Below are 19,140 nucleotides of genomic sequence, written 5' to 3'. Positions count from 1 at the left end.
CTATTGCAGGTGTTTGATTCCTGCTGCAGATAGACAAGAAAGGCAGCACCAGACACACTTATTACAATTTGCAATTCATTACCATAACTAATTAATTATGTACAGATACATTTTTTTCTTTTCATTTTACCATTTTAAGTCATATAAATGAACAAGAAGTAGGTTTCCTGTGTGGACTTTGCATGTTCTCTTACTCTGGCTACTCCCCCAGCTTCCTTTTGATTTCAATCTCTAAATTCTCACTGTGTTGATTCTGTGATGGACTAGAAACAGCTAAGATCCCCCTGCGACCCTGCGTTTAAACAATCCCATATCTCAAGAAAACAATCTGTTTTATTCGTTTTCCTGAGATAACTAGATAGATTTTCCAGAGAAAATGGTGTTTCAAAAGCTTATGAGCCAGGCTGTTCAGCTTCTCATGCTCCTTGTAGGTACAACTTTTATGCAACCTATTTTTGAGTCATTTTGAACAGAATTAAAACTGTTGAAGTCACAACATGTATGAAACTAAAAGATTAAATCGATATGCCATTATTCTAAAACCAGAATAGTTGGATTTCTTTTTTGCTTGATTTGGGTCCACCACGGCTTCAAATGTTGAATGTACCACATTCTTAACCAATATTTTATTTTTGACATTACCATTTCTCCCTTTGCATACTTCCTTTTTTCGTAAGCTAGTGACAGTACTTACTCATGTGGTTAGGAAGTAACTCAAGACTGTGCCATCAGTTGTGAATACAAATAGTTTCTTTTAAAGATAACAACCAACTAATATAGAACAACTTGACATCCTTTTTAAAAACCTCTGCATTGTTAAATTCGGCCAAGCTAGCAAAAACAAAAAAACCCACAAAACTTTCATGGACTTATACAAATACTTAAACATATTTTATATAATGTACATAGACTTTATGTTGATGTACTCAGGTTGTAAGTAAAGTATTTAAACCAATAGGACTTCTCAGTTATGTGTAGCTGTGTTAAACACATTATTTCATTTCACATTATTATTATTACTTTATCAGTCTTAGGAAGTGAAGTGAAGTTATCTGCTCATATAAGTAAATTAGAAGATTATTATTATTAATAATAATTGTACTGAGTTCCTGTTCTTTATATCTTATGAATGTGAAGATCCTTTTCGGCCATTTTTATTATTATTCCACCAAACTTTGCCGCGCTACACCTCCTGCGCCGTTCAGGTAACTTCAATCATTCACATCTCAAACCCTGGAGCTTCTTCGGGAGATGTTTGTTACGACTTTTGTTGTTTCAAATCTTTGTAGTTTTTGAGATATTTAGCATTTTGTAAAAAATTAATTCAGCCTTGTGATTGGATGAAAGTCCTTCCAAACCCACTGTGCATTGGACGTTGCAAAAATTCAGCTCTGCGATTGGTCAGTTTTTGCATAATGAGCTGAAAACTGCTTCAAATGGGTTTCGGAGCTCTGCACCAGTTTGCAGTGTCTGGTTCATCAAGTCCCCATTGTCTTTCCTACACCTTTTGCCTCACTTCAACCGTTCAAATATCAAACTGTTCAGCTCATTCAGGAGATATGTGATGTGACTTCTGGTCTTTCTTACATGTAAACTTTTCAAGTTATTCACATTTTTGCCAAATGTTAAAATCCTCTCCAGTGATTGGACAAAACGGAAGTTAGCTCAGCGATTGGTCCATTTTGTGCACCAGTACACAGGTACACATACAAGGCACGAGTTCAAATGCAGCATTTAACATATAGCTCTGTCGTCGTTTGTTGGCTGTTGCTTCTGTGATGGCATGCAGTTCTGCAGACTGCTTAATGTGAACTCTTGATCTCAGCTGCACACTTGAGGGCGCAAAGGAATTAATTTGCCAAATGTCCCAGTTAAATATGAAGGATTTGTTCCAACAATGCTCCCTGCAACATTTCAACACTTTGATAAGTTTTAAACACATGAAAAAAAAAGTTTTTCACATTGAACAAAGTCTGTCACATCTTCACTGGAGTTTAGTTCAAGCTTGCACATGTTTTTGCAATCCCGCTAATCACACCCTGCTGGAAGTGGAAAAAATTGCATGCCTATCCATTGCATGAATTTATTTTTACAAAATGCTCAATTTCTCAAAATCTGCTAAAGTTTGCTATGACAAAAGTCATAGCTTCATTCTCATGAATGTACCGAAGGGTATAATATTTGATAGGCTGAAGTGGCACAAACGCGATGAATTGCATTCACACTGATTAAGAAGTTCCCAAATGCTTCAAAGAAAACATTTATCTTTCCTGTAAAATGTTTGAAACTCTACTCCTCCCACACCTTTTGCCTCACATCATTCAAATGTCAAACTCTTCAGCTCATTCAGGAGATATGTGCTATGACTTTTGGTCTTTGAAACATGTAAAAATTTTCAAGTTGTCGGGTCAAGTTTTTGTCAAATTTGCAAATCATTTCCTATGATTGGACAAATCAGAAAATGCAGCTCAGTGATTGGTCCATTTTGAGCACCGGTACCCAAGAATGCATTGGTGTACAAGGGATGGGGATATGCCAGCTGGTATATATACTGTTTCATCAAAGTGCTTAGATTTCACTGCAAGCTTTGCAGTTGAAAAGTAGATTATCTGCACACATAACAATGCGCAAGGCCTGTTTTGAAGAGTTGTACAACTAAAACAATGCATCAATTCAAGTAAAAAAAAACAACAAAAAAAAAACTTTGGGCAATTAGAGTTACATATAAAATTTGTATTTTTAAAATGCTTCAAAAGGAACAAAGTTGTTTTTCCTGCAAAATGTTTGCCTTTAGTTTCACTTTAAGCATTCAAGCATCAAACTCTTCAGCCCATTCAGGAGATTTCTGCTATGACTTTTGGTCTTTGTAACATTTGACCTTTTCCAAGTGACATTGTACGCTGTAATGGTATGTCAGTTTTGCACACAGAGTACTGTGGACTGATCTTATCAAAGAGCTTTGACTTTGGCTTTGTTTTTGGCTGAAAACTGTTCAGTTAAAGTGTGGGCTGTCTGCACGAATAAGATATATCCTGTCCAATGTCTGTCCTCAAAAGTTGTGCAATTAATATGAAGGATTAGTTCAAGATAAAAAATAAATAAATGACAGAAATGACAGTTAAATATTACAGTTTTGTTGTTGAAGTGCTTCAAATAAAACAGCATTGCTTACGTTGAACAATAAAGTCTTTAACTGATTACACAAGCAGTTCTAAATGATTTTCTGCAATGATTTTCTGCAATGATTTATGTAGTTTAACGACTGACTTTAGAATTTTAGTTAGAAATTATTTAAAATAATCTTTGGCCTCTTGACAGCAGTTCAACCTTTTACATCTTTTCGTAATTCTGCTGATTACACATTGGTGGCAAAGGCAATCCCATACCAATGGCAAAAAATATTAGTGCTCCTGCCAGGTGGCGAAGAACAACTGTAGTGCCATAGTGGTAAAATGAATTGCCTCTTATTGAGAAGATTGTGAGTTCAAATCCAGGCGCTGGATTTTCATAAATCATATCAGATGGTTGTCCTTCTGCTGATCTATGTCTAATAGATCTTGTGTGCTACTTAACACGTTAAAATCTTAAGCTCTTTTGCAGATTACACGTTGCAGGAATTGTTAAAAAAAAAAAAACAAACAAAAACAAAACATTCCCATTCCAATGATAATGAGTGGTTAAAGAAATGGGCTCTTGTTCAGATATTTGTGGATTTGAATCCTGATGCATTACTGTGATAAATTAAGTTGCATAGTTGTGCTGCTTCATCAAATGGTTATGCAATTGCATCTTAATCATTCAGCATAGAAGGGCATTCACATTTGCTCTTCTTCAAGAAGAGCATTTTCTAGTTAGTATTATTTGCTGCACATTAATTCTGAGAGGGAAAAAAAAAAAGTCAGTTACTGGGATGATCTGGTGTCACATATCATTGATCACAGGCAAAGGGAGATATTTTTCCACATTACTCCAAAACACACTATGCTTTCCGTAGTGTATCATAGTGTTTGGGTGCCCACAGTAATCTGTGGACACGAATCTCCTTTCTGTACCCAATGTTTGTGTCCCAGCAGTATTCAGGAGACAGAATCCTGGTTGGTTTGTGAAGCCACAGATATTTGTTGAGATGGCTCTCATCGTGCCACACAGCCTCCACATTATTTTGTTTATCTTCCATGATGCTTTTGTAGCAAAACTCAGTCAAGGCCCTTACACTTTTCCATGTACCTCCAAAGATGGCAGCATGGTAGTAAAAGTCCCCAGATTCCATATATGCCTTGGATTTTGGGTTGCGATCGTAGTTATACAAATTTTTTGGAATGTGGTAGAAGTAGGCATGAAGCAGAGCAACAGACTCTCCCAGAGCCTCAGAGCCAAACCTCCCTGTAAATTCCTGATCAACATCAAAACAGAAGACATGCGTGGAGTGGTGGCGAATATCCGACTCTATGACATCTAATATAGACTGCATCCGCATCATCGAGATGTCCTGCCACCTGTTGTACTTTTTCACTTTGATTACTTTCAGGCTTCGTTGAGGGCCGAGCTTGATGTTTTGCACTTTCTCAGGTGTGTCCGTAAACACGTAATATGACACAGGCAAACCCAACATGAAGTGACGCTCTGCTGAGTTCAGGAAGGTGTCCAGGTATGCATCCAAATATCTAAGGTGATAATGGAGACAAGAGCAATTATTAAAAGTGGTTAATTGTGTCATATATAAAATGAAATGAAATGAAATTATAAAATACTTTATAAATCCTCAAAGGGAAATTCAGTATTGTAGTATATGATTAACTTGAGGAGGTCTTGTTCTGGAGGCTGATGGCTGCTGGCAGGAATTATGTCTGTATCTTTCAGTTTTACATTGGACTTGAAGAAGCCTCTCACTGAACACACTTTGTTATTTCTTCACTGTATTGTGGAGAGGATATGAAGAATCCTCCATCATCTTCATCAGCTTGTGCAGCATTCTTCTTTGGACAATCAGCTCCAACACCTCCAGAGTTACTCCAAGCACAGAAGCAGCTTTCTTGATCAGTTTGTTGATTCTCTTCAAGTCTCTGGTTCTGATGCTACTACCCCAGAAGATGGCTGCAAAGCTGACTGCACTCTCCACAACACTTATAGAAGATATGCAACATCTTGGTGCAGATATTAAAAGATCTCCGCTTCCTTAAGAAGTACAGTCTGCTCTGACCTTTCTTAGATGTATTCAATGTTGCATTTCCAGTCCAGTTTGTTGTCCAGCTGAACTTCAAGGTATTTGTATTCCTCCACCACCTCCTCTCCCATGGAAACAGTGCTTTGTTTATTCTTGTCCCTCCTGAAGTCAACAATCATCTCTTTTGTTTTGCTGGTATTTAATATTAGATGATTGTTATCATTGCACCGTTTAACAAACTGACTGACCAGTTCTCTGTACTCTGCTTCTCGTCCATCACTGATACACCCCACAACTGCAGAGTCATCAGATTATTTCTGAAGATGACAGGACTCAAATGGGTCACCCTGCCGTTATCATCTGAATATAAGGCTTAAGAATGGTCAGAATAGTAATAAATAAGGGTGACATTGGTGGATAATGTTGAACAGTTGTGCCAAAGCACCCACATGCCAAAAATAAGTTTCTCTTGTCAGAACAGGGTCAAAATCGGTTCTAAATATTTAAATCCATAATGCTTTGTTTGTGGACTTCCAGTGATAGACATCCCAAATGTAAGACTACAAACAAACCTGCCAACTGCAAACACAGTCAGAGTGACAGAGGAGCCTTCTTTTTTGTGCGCTTGGTCAAATTGCTCAGGTTCAAACATTCCCTCCCAGATTATAGGAGCTTTCCAATGTGTGCAAGTTTGCACATCATGTCTGGACCTGAAACAGAAAATTATTTCCAGTGTGAACGTGGGCAGAACTTATACCCTGATGATTCATTTCCTGTTAATGTTTATTTAGCACACATACCCGGAACCCTGGTGGAAAGGGACAAAAAACTTATGAGTAATACTTGTTAAAACAGAGTGCTTTTCCTGTTTTTTTGAAAAAGGGAAATCGTTATGATGCTAGTTACTAAAAAAAAAAAAAGTAATTAGATAATTATTAGTAACTAAAAAGTAACTTAATTATTTTGTTGAATTCTTACGCCAAAGAGTACTGTGTCACTGTTAAAAGTAACTTCTTATTTACCTTTTTTTTTTTTAAAGAATATTCTTGAAAAAAATTAAATATGTGGGCAATGTTCAATTTATAAAAAAAACTGTTTTGAGCCAAGCTATGAAAAGATGAGCTAAGAAAAGATATTTTTAGGTTGGGGTCATCTCAGTAATTTAAACCACGTTGAGAGGTCCTCACATACCTAAAGCCAAAACCTCTGAACAGGTGTACAGGACCACAGAATGTGCAAATAGTCATCAGGTGCATTATCAGTGCAATGTAAGCCGGTGTTCGAGTCTGCTAGACCCATCTTGAACATTCTGTCCTGTGTAGTGGGTTCTGTGGTGAACTTAATGCTGAACAAGCTGTAAGTTTAAATTTTTAGTCATTTAAAAATGTATTTAAACATATTTGTGACCAGAATTTTTCACTAAAGCTACTGGATAAGTCTGTTTACCACGTTAAGGATGGGAGTGATATGGAATCCTTCGTTTTGACCAGTAATCTGTATATTTTTGATAATAGTTTTGGGGCATTGACATTTATTAAATTTGCCACCCACATAGGAAGCTGTAAATCTATTTGGCTGAAGTTTTATTTTTTAGTTTTTATGGATTTAATTTGCTGATATTCAGGAATTTTGTGCTACTAATTCCATATTGTGATGTGTCTGAAATGATATGAAGTTTTTTTTTTTCTTTTTTTTTCAATATGTGATCTAAATTCTTTGCACTTTTTATTATTCCACTGACTTAAAGTTATTATTTTTTACTCAGCAAGAAGTCAGGGTTGTTCCAGATAGGCGTTATAACTTTGATGAAATAAGCATAGATTTGGTAAGTTTAAGAAATTCCCACCAGGCTGTCAGAAAGGAGCGGATGTTGATTCTTTTAAAACATTTTTGTGTTTGATAGCAGTGCTAATAAATGGCATGTTACAGATAAACATATCCTCACATATGTTATATCATCAGCATAAAGACTGGTCTTATGCTCCATATTTCTACAGTTAATACCTTTAATTTCCAATACTCTCCTACTCTACTATATTTTTACATATTTCATTAGTTATTTGCAGCCATTGTCATTCTTTCTCTGACAAGTGAAGTTGTACGTGTGTGTGAGCAGGGACATGTTCTATCAGGATTATGAAATGTGCTACCACAGACAGAATTCACAGGTTAAGCTGTCAACCTTTGCTTCCCTGTGGTAGCATGCCTAGATGTGTAAGATGACTTGTTACCGTAGGTGTTGTCATTTGAAGGGCAGGATAGGATTGCTTGCTCTTCAAGCCAGACAATAGTGGATCATTTATGGAGGAAAAAGACACACACTGCTCCATTAGTAATGTATAACCAAAAGATGACTGTCTACTTCTCTCCATTGAACATAACACACAACTGTGGCATCAACATAAGAACACACATAGACAACAATTTTCTACCTTAATAAATAGGATGCTCTGTGGGTATGTGTGAAATATACAGTAGTACGCCATCATCTTTTTCACTTTGTGTCTGGCCCCTTTTCAGTCAACCAATTCCAGGAAGTGCTCCTCTACTCGGAAACTTTTGTTGAACTTTTTAAGTTTTCTCAAAAGTCAACATTTACAGCAGTAGGTCAGACAGCCACAGTTACCAAGGAAACAGGAATATAGGCATTAAAATCTGAAAAAAAAGGGGAATGTTGCATTCACATTTCCCTTCCCCATCAAGGGGTTAGGCTAGTTCCTTATAATGGACAGATGTGAAAGAATCATAATGGCTTCACAAAGGGAGCAGAAGAGGCATCAAGTAAGCAACTACACGTAACAAACAAGCTCCAAAGTCTCCAACTGACAATGTTTACAGGTAACTTCATAAAAAACAAGCCACGAACATGTGGACTTGGCAATGCTGCTCATATTTTGCGACACCAGCTCTATAAACAAGAAAAACAAGCTACAAAGCTGCGTTGATTGAGCTAGTAACGAACAAACAAAGCATTAGGGTAACACCAACTGACTTACTTTATTTGAAGAGTAGTGCTACAGCATTAGTTACTGAGAAAAGTAACAGCATAACTATCCATCTCTGGAAATCAATGTAAAGATATAGTTTGTTCTAAAGGTCCTAGTAGTGCAAAACACGTATGGCTATATTGGGGTTGGGGGGTGGGGGGTTACTGATGGCAAGACTCATATCAGAAGTTTTAGAGAAGATCACTGACATGCTGTTTTTATGGCTGTTTTTGTGCATGTCTCAAAAGTGACTGTTAAATTATGAAAATCTGAGAAATTCTTATCATATAATAAAAAGCAACAGGAAAACAGTCCAATTCAATGTCTGTTTTCTTACAATTTTCTTATTTTCAAATACCCTCATTAATTTTATAAACTAAAAGCAGCTGCTTCCAACTTATTATCTTCTTTGTGGCCTACATAATGGGGAAAAAAAACCCTCAGCAAACCTCCCAACAGATGTGCAAGCGTGTCACTTAGAAGCATGACTTAATCTTAACTATGTTCCCTTAATATCAAGACAACTTTACAAAAGTGCTAGACTGAATGTTTGGCCTTTGTACAAAACCTCTGTGGGTCATTCTGATAAAACAAGCGTTAAACAGGCTGACAAATACAAGCAGTTCCATTCAGAGCTGGAGTGGAAACAGTTTAGTTTCCACGCTTTCATTTCATTCTGTCTTTATAAAAGAGCTGTGACATGAAGTAGGTGTAAAAGCCAAACTCACAGGGCAAATAAGAGACACATCTCTCACACATCTGAAGAGACAACATGAAAGCCAAAATGATCTTAAAATAGATTTGTTCCCATACTGAATAGTTTAATGACAGTTATATGCAGTTATTTATTGTAACATTTTCTTATTTCATTACTTATTTTATAACCATGTTAAGATACACATTTGACTGAAACAGGAAACCGTTTTACGTTTGCTGAGAACCTCCGTTTCACCACAAACACTTAAACCAGCAAGGAGATGTTAATCACTTCCCAAAACCTAGTGACAATACTACACATATCTAACAGCTCCATATTTCCTCACTCTGGACAGAACCTGCCAGCTGTGCCAAATGACATTGGGTAACATCTGTCTCTGACCTGCAGCACCTGTCCTCCCCCTCTTTATGTGACCCTATCATCACCTCATCATTCCTACTTCTGTATTATAATTCTAAGATGTTTAAGGAGGTTTTTGTGGTCTTCACATGCACATTAAACTGTGTATCTCTACTGTTTGCAGAACTGAAAAATTTCCATTGTGTGTCAGACTGATCACCCAGCAATGATTGAACCGTGCTGCTGAAAAGCGACGCCGCACCATGTTTCGCACATGCAGAAGGGGTTGTCACAAAAATAGTGGTCTGGTGTGATCCACTGATCCCAGCCACAGCTACATCGGTGGTCGTTACCAAGGGCAACTGCAAAGACAAAGGACCTCTAAAGAGTCATGCCGCAGGAGGCATCTAAATCAGTGGTTAAATATGGTTTTTGACAAATATAACAGTGCATCAAGCTCAATGTTTGCTGTGACCACGTGAAGACCTCTCCAATCCTCGCTAATTCTGAGAAAGTTATTGTTGCACTCAGCAGCACTCTGTGTAGGAAGAAGAGCGAAGGGGTGGGGAATTGAAACTGTATTTCAATGCAGTTTTGGTTATTATATATATATATATATATATATATATATATATATATATATATATATATATATATATATATATATATATATATATATATACATATACATATACATATACAAATATATATACATATGCATATACACATACATATATACATATACATATTTGTATTTATATACATATACACATATACGTATATATATGTATATATATATATATATATATATATATATATATATATATATATATATGTATATATATATATGTATATATATATATATATATATATATATATATGTATATGTATATATGCATACATTCATATATATATATATATGTATATATATATATATATATATATATATATATATATGTATATGTATATATGCATACATTCATATATATATATATATATATATATATATATATATATATATATATATATATATATATATATATATATATATATATGTATATATGCATACATTCATATATACATACATACACATATACATGCACATTAGGGCTGTGACAATATGCTTTTTTCCTGATTTGATTCGATTCAGATTTTTTGGGTGCCGATTCGATTTAAATTGCAATTCTTAAAATTCTTTGATATTACTGATTTTTGTAGATTAAAAACAAAACAAAAAAAATTGTAAACCTTTTTTTTTTTGCTAGTAATTGTTCCTGATTTCAGTTAGGAGAAAACAACACAGTAGCCAGACCATCATTCTGCTGCTATAATGCCCAAGAAGACATATAATGCTATAATGGGCTAATCCTAGATATGAAAAGTTGCTCTTTTTTCAAATAAACAAATGTGTGGGTCACTTAACAAGTTATTTTTAAAACATTTACATATGTAAAATTCAACTGTTGTAGTTTTTTATTTCCAACATTAAATAAACTGTAGAGTGCATTTATACTGAACAAGGTAAACATGGAAGCATGAAAGGGACCAGGTTTGTTCCCATAACTATGTCATTTGCTGATTCTCAAGTCAAGTGCTTCATGAAGGATGGACAATAATAAATCCAAAACCATCAGGTGCCTTCAAGAAGAAAAAGAAAGAAGAGAAAGGGGGCAAAGAATGCCACTATTACAAAAGCTGGGTTTTTTCTTACCAAATATCAAGTGTAGCATCAGCACTGTTGTCCAGGTTTAACATGCTTGCACTTTCCAAGGAACACTTGTCCATTGGTATGAGACCTACAAAAAATCTGATAGCAAAAACATGTCAATGAGAATTATGGAGATGATGATGTGCTATTTTTATTTTTGTTCTCACAGCAGGTCATTTCAATCCACTGTGAGAACCTAAGATAACGCCTTTTTAAAAATCACAATACTACATAATACTGTAAACTCCAACCATGATAATTTTCTTTTGGAGATTAATAGAGTATTATTCAATACTGAGCAAGGTATAATTGCAGGGCCGCTGTAAGAAAATTGACTTGTGTTGATACTTACTGCACAAACTGAACCTTTAGGCATACGACACAGAGAATGAGTGAAAAAATAAACAAACATTTCAGAGCATTCTTTGCCTTCTGATTGTATCTGCAAGAACAAAGTAAACATCGTAAGTTTGAAATATTATTGACATGATTTCATTTGAAACATAATGCAGAATCAAATATTTTTGAGCAACAGCAAAATAATATACATATTATATATGCGTGGAGGTAAGGCAGAGTGAGTGAGATACCCCATAACTGTGCGATGATTAACAACTTCAGTAGAGCACAATGCACGGGTAAAGAGACACAATTCAGAGCAGTCCAGTCCTCACTAGATAACTGGCAACTGTGAACACAGAAACAGTCAATATATTAAACTGTCTTCAGAAGCAATAAGTGGATTTGAACCAATTTTAAATTTAAAAAGTCAAATCAATATTTCAAATAGAATGTAAGAAATATTTTCATACAATGGTTTTCATCAATGCACAACAACTACAAAAAAGAAGCTTAAACCAACCACTAAATGCACTGGGATGCTGGTGTGAGTGGATGTTATAACACCCATTACTGAAAACTGTTACAGGGAGATAATTTCAAATTAAACCTGAAGAAAAACCAATGGAGACAGTGAGGCATGATCAGGTTCTGTATAGTTTGACTAGTTTGTATAGATCTACTTGTGATATGAAAGCCAATAAATCAAAAGAAGCAATAAAAAAAAAGTTTACACAAGGTAAGTCAGAGTCAATGTTCGAGCGACATATATATAAAACAAACAAAAAGGTTTAACCCAAAGAATGCTGATCATTTAAACTTCCTTGTAATCAGTCTGAGTGTGCCATTGCAAAAAAAAAAAACCCAAAAAACAAAAAAAAACCTGCAAGTTCAAGAGAGCTTGCAGTTCACATTATAGGCAGGTACAGACAAGTTCAGGAAGTCAAAACATGATACCCTACAGTTAAAGTTTACCTCTAAAAGAGGTCTCACAAAGATATAGATAGATTATAGCCATACTGCAAGATAGTGTGGAGGTTGAATAAGAAGCGCACATGTTTTTTGGTTTTTTTTTTTAAAGCGGTCTTTGATTACATCAAATCACACAACTTTAAAATACCTCATGCAGTTATTTCACAACTAATAAGTAAAGGAGTAAAATGAAAACAGCTAATATTCCTGAAGCAATCAACACAGAAGACACTTGTTTTGTAAATCCAGGTTCTCGTTAGTTTTTATGCTAAAATCTGAGTAAAGTTTCGAATACAAACGTTGCGGTGATGATTGTTGGGTCTTTAAATTATACTGGAGAAAGTTAAAATAAATATTTTCTAAAATATAAAGGGAAAAAATTGGATCATTAAGCTCCAGATCATGAACAAATGAGGTGCGTGAATCAGAACAAATATTTCGAGCAACGGCAATATTGACAGATAATCTACTATTAGATTAACTTATTTACTAATAAATAAATAGATAAATAAATAAAAGAATCTCGCAAAACACATCACGGACACGCGGGAACAGAAATATATAAATGTATAAAAACTATTATAACTTACGAGTTCCTGTTATTCTAAGGTTTCGTCAAATAATCCAAATTGTTCTTAGATTTAACTGCGTAAAAGTTATGCATATTGCTGTGGTCACTTTGTTTTAAAAAACACTTTGTCAAATAGGGAGTGTCTTCGCAGAGTTAACCAAGATAAAAACAACTAAGTCACCTTCGCCTTTACGTTTATTCCAGAAGAGAAAAAAGAACTTGGTTTTTCTTTAGTAGAACTTTAAGAAATACTGCGCAAGCTCCCCCTATCCCTGCTGAAACACCTACCTTGGTGTATGTGCACCCTCCAAAGAAGAAGAATAAGAAGAAAAAAACAAGAATGGAAATGGACATATGTTCAATTTGATGTATAATACGAGGAAAATCAATTAAATCAAAGGCGATTTGATTTTACGCACAAAGTCAGGTGGATTAAATAAAAGAAACAAATAAAACAACTTTTTCGGCTAAACTGTTGATCAGATTACAACTTTGAACAAACATTAACACACCTGGGAAGTGCTGTCTAGTCCCCTTAAACGTAAAAGTGCAGTCACAGCCAAATTTCCACTCCATTCTTCTGGCTGACGCTTCCAAAAACTCGTTTTAAAACTCGTGGTGACCTGTCTTTCCAGTCTGTTGCTCCCAGACTCTGGAATGAGCTGCCTCTGTCCCTTCGTGTGCTTGACTCTGTGGACTCTTTTAAAATGCAGCTAAAGACTCTACTGTTTAGAAGAGCTTTTGGTTGATTCTTGGATGATTTTAATTCTTGCTGATTGTTGCTGATTGTGTTATTGTACCCATTTTTATGTACAGCACTTTGTGATTTTTATCTGTGAAAAGCGCTTTATAAATAAACTTTACTTACTTACTTACTTACTTCTGCACACATACGCACGCCACGGCAATGGGCGAAACCCTTCAAGGAAATAGGGTAAAACTTAAATAACTTATACAGCATCCGTATGAAAGTTAATCAACGGGTCATCCAAACGCAACCCAGTTCATCTTTCCTTGCATATCCTCTTTCAATTTGTCTTTTTACACCTGATCAAACCTTCAAATTCTGTAAGTCGTAATTTATTTGATTTGTGTGCCTCTGCGTGGAGCAAGTTGTTGGTTACTGATCTTTAAAGCCCGATCCAAGGAAAAAAAAAAAAAAAAAAGAGAAAATGACTTGTATTTTTTTTTTTTTTAATTATTATAATTTTTAATCTTTGTCTTGCAGCAGGAAAAAAAAAGACAGATTTTGATTACATTTTCTAGAAATCTCATAAGGCACAAGTGACTGGATTTTAGCAGTGATCCAGATCAGGTCCTTAAGGACCAATGTCCCGAAGGTTTTCAAAGTGTTCCTGCTGGTGCTCTTCTTTTTTCTTCTCACTGCTTTTTGCGCAGGTGGACGTACAACGCTCCGCTAACAAGAAGGAGTGGGACACACAGCCACGCCAGGATGAAACAGAAGCCAAACCGAACTTTGCTCAGCTCTCTGGGGCTTAAGATTTCTTCTCTGTGGAAGGTAAAGATGAGACAAGCAGCAAAGTCTGTGAAACCTGCAAGAGGAAAATAAAAAAGTTTAGACTTTAGAAATATCAAAACAATGTTCATGTTACAGATATACAGTAGACATGAACATAAATCCCTGAATCTCATTTTTTTATTAAGTGTTTACATCCAGATGAAGGGAATATTATAGAAAACAACCGTGACTGCCTGGTAATTAAAGATAATTATACATGTTGAAAATCATCTTGCTTCAATAGCATCCTTCCTTGTGATGCTTTACCTGGCTTTCATCGTCAACTTTACTCGAAAGAAAGGTTCATTTTTTACTTTTTGAGTCAAAGAGCATAATCATTTAAGGACAAACATGTAACCCCATGATTATTTCCACTGTAAGTCAATATTTCAAGCTGTAACTCTGTCAATATTTGGTTCATTAATAACAAGTGTGGTTTTTAATGAGAATGGATAGTTTTAAAAAAGGCTGGTTACTGTAGTCCGAAGCAAATGTCCAAGAAGTCTCGCATGAATGTGCTAAACAAAATAGCTCTGTCGCAAATAGATGCTGAGAAAAAGCTTATTTTTGTGCCTACTCAGTGTTGATAGTGTTATTTTCTCCAGGTATTGGTCATAATCAGAAAAATATCAGATGACCAAAAAAAAAAAAAACAGTGGCATAAGTTTAACAACAGGGAAATACAAAAAAGTGTTTAAGTTTAGATTTTTCTTCCAAGCAATATAAAACTTAATCAAGAGTAAAACTATCAAATCTTGTTATGTTGTGCTTTTCACTGTGTTTAAATGTAAAAACCTTTAGCTAACCAGCAAAGCCCTGGCAGAGCCCAGTCAAGTAGAAGAGGCTCCCGCTGGACAAGGTGAAGAGCTGAGCCAGAAAAACCAGGAAAGAGATGGAGGAGAAGACCACGGAGAGGATCATTAGCGCCTGAACTGACTGGAGCCAGTCTATGAGGAAAAGAAACGCTGCATGACTCAAAACTTCCTTGATTTACATAATATCAGATAAATGATCAGTATGAAGAGAGAAACATGATGCTTTGATAATTTACCGCTTTCAGTGGTAGCAGCAAACAACCAGGTTTTGGTCGCATTATCGTAGAAGCAGTTGTACCAGAGGTCGGTGATTTCCGAATCTGTCCATATCCACCAGGACTGCAAGAAGAAAGGAAGAAAAGAAACAAAAACAATAATGAGACAAATGAGTGATCACTGATTGCTTCACAGACAGCTCATCAAAATGGGACATGACATAAAACCACAACTATGCTGCTGTGCAGCAGTTTTGTGGCACACTGCAGTGTTATCTAATCTGCATCAAGTCCAGTGGCGTCGCCGGCCGGGTTTTCTGGAGCTTTAGCCCCGGATGTTTTGCGTTTAGCCCTGGTAGCCAAAACCTTAGGAAGCGCAGAACTGTCACCCTAATAAAAAAAAAAAAGGTTTGGGCCTTATCACGTTATAAAGTGATATGTTTTTTGTAAAAACGTGAAACATATCACGTATCTGAAAACGTGAACTTGGTCATTTTTGACTTTCAATGAAGAAATTGTGTGCGGGGTGGATAGGAGATCACAAATGGCTCATTTACAGGACTTGATAGAGTTTTTCTTCATACTTGGGTTGAGACATTGTGAAATTTTGGTGCTTTGGAACACTTTGGATGACATTGTATTACGTATGCGTACTTTAAGGACAGTTTTAAAAGGCATGGGTCTGTACAAAAGGAAGAATGAGTCCGGGTCCGATCCCCATGACGTGGCACAATTTCTGATTGAAACTTGAGCGGCACAAGAAACGCTATGAATACAAACTACATCATCTTAGCTGCATTCAAGTGCCATCCATCTATCCATCCCTCTTCTTCCACTTATCCAAGGTTGGGTTGCAGGGGCAGCAGTCTAAGCAAGGAAGCCCAGACTTCCCTCTCCCCAGCCACATTTGCCAACTCTGCAGGGGGGTCCAAAGGTGTTCCCAGGCCAACCGAGAGATATAATACCTCCAGCTTTCAAGTGGTTTTACGTTTTTAAAATAACACCTATTACGTTATAACATGATATGTTTCATGTTTTTACAATAAATCATCACGTTGTAACGTAATAAGGCCCAAACCTTTTTTTTTTTTTTAAATGAGAAAAAGCTCTACGCTTCCATAAAAACCAGTGTAAGTCACTGTACATAGATGCTCCTAAACTAAGCAGCCAGCCACTCCACCAACCTGCTCAGTGGCTCCGCTCCATTTTTTCTCTTCAGCTGCAGGCTTGCATGCTCGCACGCTCACACACATGTTTCTCAATTCAGGGTCTGCATTCTTTCAAGTGTGGACAACGTGGGCTTAGCAGATGTGAATTTATATACATATAAATATATATATATTCCAAAGGACAGAAACATGCAATGCTTGTTCTGGAGGGGTTGAGGAGGGAAGGACAAAAGGCAGTTGAGTTTGACAGACGTATCACCATCAATCGTTTAGAACGGGCCGGTTAAAATGAATGGATGGTGTTTTTTCAGTTTTGTCTGCTCCACAGGTAACTAAATATTTTTATTTTTGTGTTAGAATATTTGTTTCATTTGCTGCAGGCGGCGTGTGATGGGAATTTTAGATAATATGCTAAAATGTGGTCCTGAAAAACATCTCATACCCTGCCTTTAAGAACAATAAAACCAAAAAAGAATCAGAAAAATGTTTTATAATTTCAGGAGTCAGATTACAGACTAAACAGGGCTATAAATGAAGTCATAGCACTTTAATCCCTTTTTTTCTGCATCTTTTGAAATGTCCAGCAGGTTTCAGTGGCCTGCAACACTAGACTCTGTCTGCATGTCATGTATGGCTGCATCTGCACCGACAATCTCTGCACAAACCAAAGCACAAGCATGCCACATAGAAGAGGGGGGGTCACTGTAGCCTCTGCCCAGTCTCTGAGGGGCACATCAAACCATCAGCCTGTTGCCTCTTCAAATAAACAGCAAGCAGTGATCTAACAACTTTAAAAATTTGAGTACAACCTTTTTTTTTTCAAATACAAAGGTTTCTGTTGCAAACAAGGCTATGTAGGTTTGAAAAACCATACTTTAATACTCATATCACTATGTTTTCCTCTAAGCCCATCACCATTTCCTTAGTGAAAAGAGTGAAAATAAATTACAAAAACTCTTAGTTGCTGTCATTTTAAACCAAGTCTATATCTAGTCCAATAATAACGAGTCCAGTTACCAAGGATATGGAAATAAACACAGATGGTAAACTATTATTATTTTTTATCAGGCAGAGGAAGTCATAATATTGAGCAAGAGTTGCCAGTTTCAGATCACTAAACAGATTAGAATGACTAAGTGCCCCCCCTCCTTTTTTAAAAAAAAAAAAATCTATTTATTCATTTTTCATTTTTCAAATGCTATAAGAGTGTTGTTTAAGTTCATTTCAAAGAAAGACTGATTGGGGGTTTCACATATTTTTAATCACTGTTATGTTCTACATTCATTTGTATATTTTAACTATTTTTTCAGCATCAAAGTTTACAAGGGTTAAGCCTCTTTCTCATTTACTCTGAGCTAGTTAAAAGTGATAGTTTAAAAAAAAAAAAAAACTATCACTAAAAGTGATATGTTTTTTAACATGGAAAAAAAGACAGACAATAATAGAGTTTGTCAAAGTATACAATATACATTTTAAAAACTTATTCAAAGTGTCTAAATGTATGAAATGATCAAAATAAGTTTTTTCGAAGTTCAGCTGAACCTCATTGAGACACTCAGCAGCAACATGAAGCTATTCTGATCAGTAATATGGTGCTACCATTCATTCAGTTGTTCATTTCCATGCACAAACAACCATAAGCATCATGATAAACTTTAAGGTAAAGAGATGCACAGAGTCCAAAATTCTCAGAACTGCAGGAAAAGCATGTATAAACACGACTGTACTGTGAGGATCAGTCTCATCCCTTTGGAGTTTGTTTTACAGACAACGGTGGCATATATAGAAATTTGGTCTTAACATTCATTTGCCATGCATCACATGCAGTTATTTGTAAAGCAACGGGACGTCTAGGACATTTAGAGGTAAGTCTATCTAAAATAAAACTTGAATGAATGGGAGCTTAAAGTTAGTTGTTGAACCAAAAACAGCTACACACGTAAGAATTTGTATCATTGTTGGGTGTATCATCTCCTACAGCTTAACTTTTTATTTATTACTGATGTTCCAGGCTCATTGTTGAGCCTGTCATAAGATGCTGAAATACAAAAATTTGCTCTATTTCATCAACATTCCCACAACCTAACCTGCCCAATAAGCGTTATCCAGAAACACTCAATGAGCTAATCGCTGCTTCTTTGTATAATCGTTGTAAAACTCCACACTTTGGTATTGAAAAATTACAAGTCCTCCGCTTCCTCAAAATGTCCCAATCTTGACAAAAAAGAAGAAAATGTCATAATACCACACAGTTCTGAATTTCTTTTAAGAGCATGATTGTCCTCATTGTCATGTTTTCTTATTGAACATAAGTCCAGAGGCACAGTGGCAAAAAAGAGTTCAATTCAGTTAATTCAGGAATTCAGTGGGAATACTGAAATCACAGATGTAAAACTTACTTTTATTCTCTTGATCTACCCTGAAACTTAAATATTGGCAGTGGTGCATTGAATTATCATGCATCTTTTCATACAGAAGCCCTGGATGTGTTCCATGCTTTTATATTCAGTGTGTTGTGTCTCTTAAATATCTAAATAATCTACTTTCATTCTGCAATTTTAGGTAAAATGCAGTATATAACTGGACAAATGGACACAGTTTACCAGAGACACAATACAGTCAGC

General features: G+C 35.8%; 2 protein-coding genes across 2 annotated transcripts; both read right to left on the bottom strand.

Moving 5' to 3' along the window:
* Window positions 1-3,979: 3,979 nt before the first annotated feature.
* On the bottom strand, window positions 3,980-11,170 carry LOC306757100 (alpha-1,3-galactosyltransferase 2-like; the record flags this gene model as incomplete). The annotated part of the gene is made up of 4 exons (XM_079242065.1): window positions 3,980-4,664; window positions 5,737-5,874; window positions 10,920-11,015; window positions 11,148-11,170. 4 exons carry the CDS (start codon window positions 11,168-11,170, stop codon window positions 3,980-3,982), a joined length of 942 nt encoding a protein of 313 aa, XP_079098191.1.
* Window positions 11,171-14,155: 2,985 nt separating this feature from the next.
* On the bottom strand, window positions 14,156-16,600 carry LOC306757098 (epithelial membrane protein 3-like; the record flags this gene model as incomplete). Its single annotated transcript, XM_079242060.1, has 4 exons — window positions 14,156-14,351; window positions 15,124-15,264; window positions 15,369-15,471; window positions 16,532-16,600. 4 exons carry the CDS (start codon window positions 16,598-16,600, stop codon window positions 14,179-14,181), a joined length of 486 nt encoding a protein of 161 aa, XP_079098186.1. The 3' UTR covers window positions 14,156-14,178.
* Window positions 16,601-19,140: the final 2,540 nt, after the last annotated feature.

This window comes from Telmatherina bonti (assembly GCF_933228915.1).
Source record: "Telmatherina bonti genome assembly, chromosome: 6".
Classification (NCBI taxonomy): domain Eukaryota; kingdom Metazoa; phylum Chordata; class Actinopteri; order Atheriniformes; family Telmatherinidae; genus Telmatherina; species Telmatherina bonti.
The sequence above is the reverse complement of the archived record's forward strand: the minus strand, read 5'-3'. Positions and strand labels throughout refer to the sequence as shown.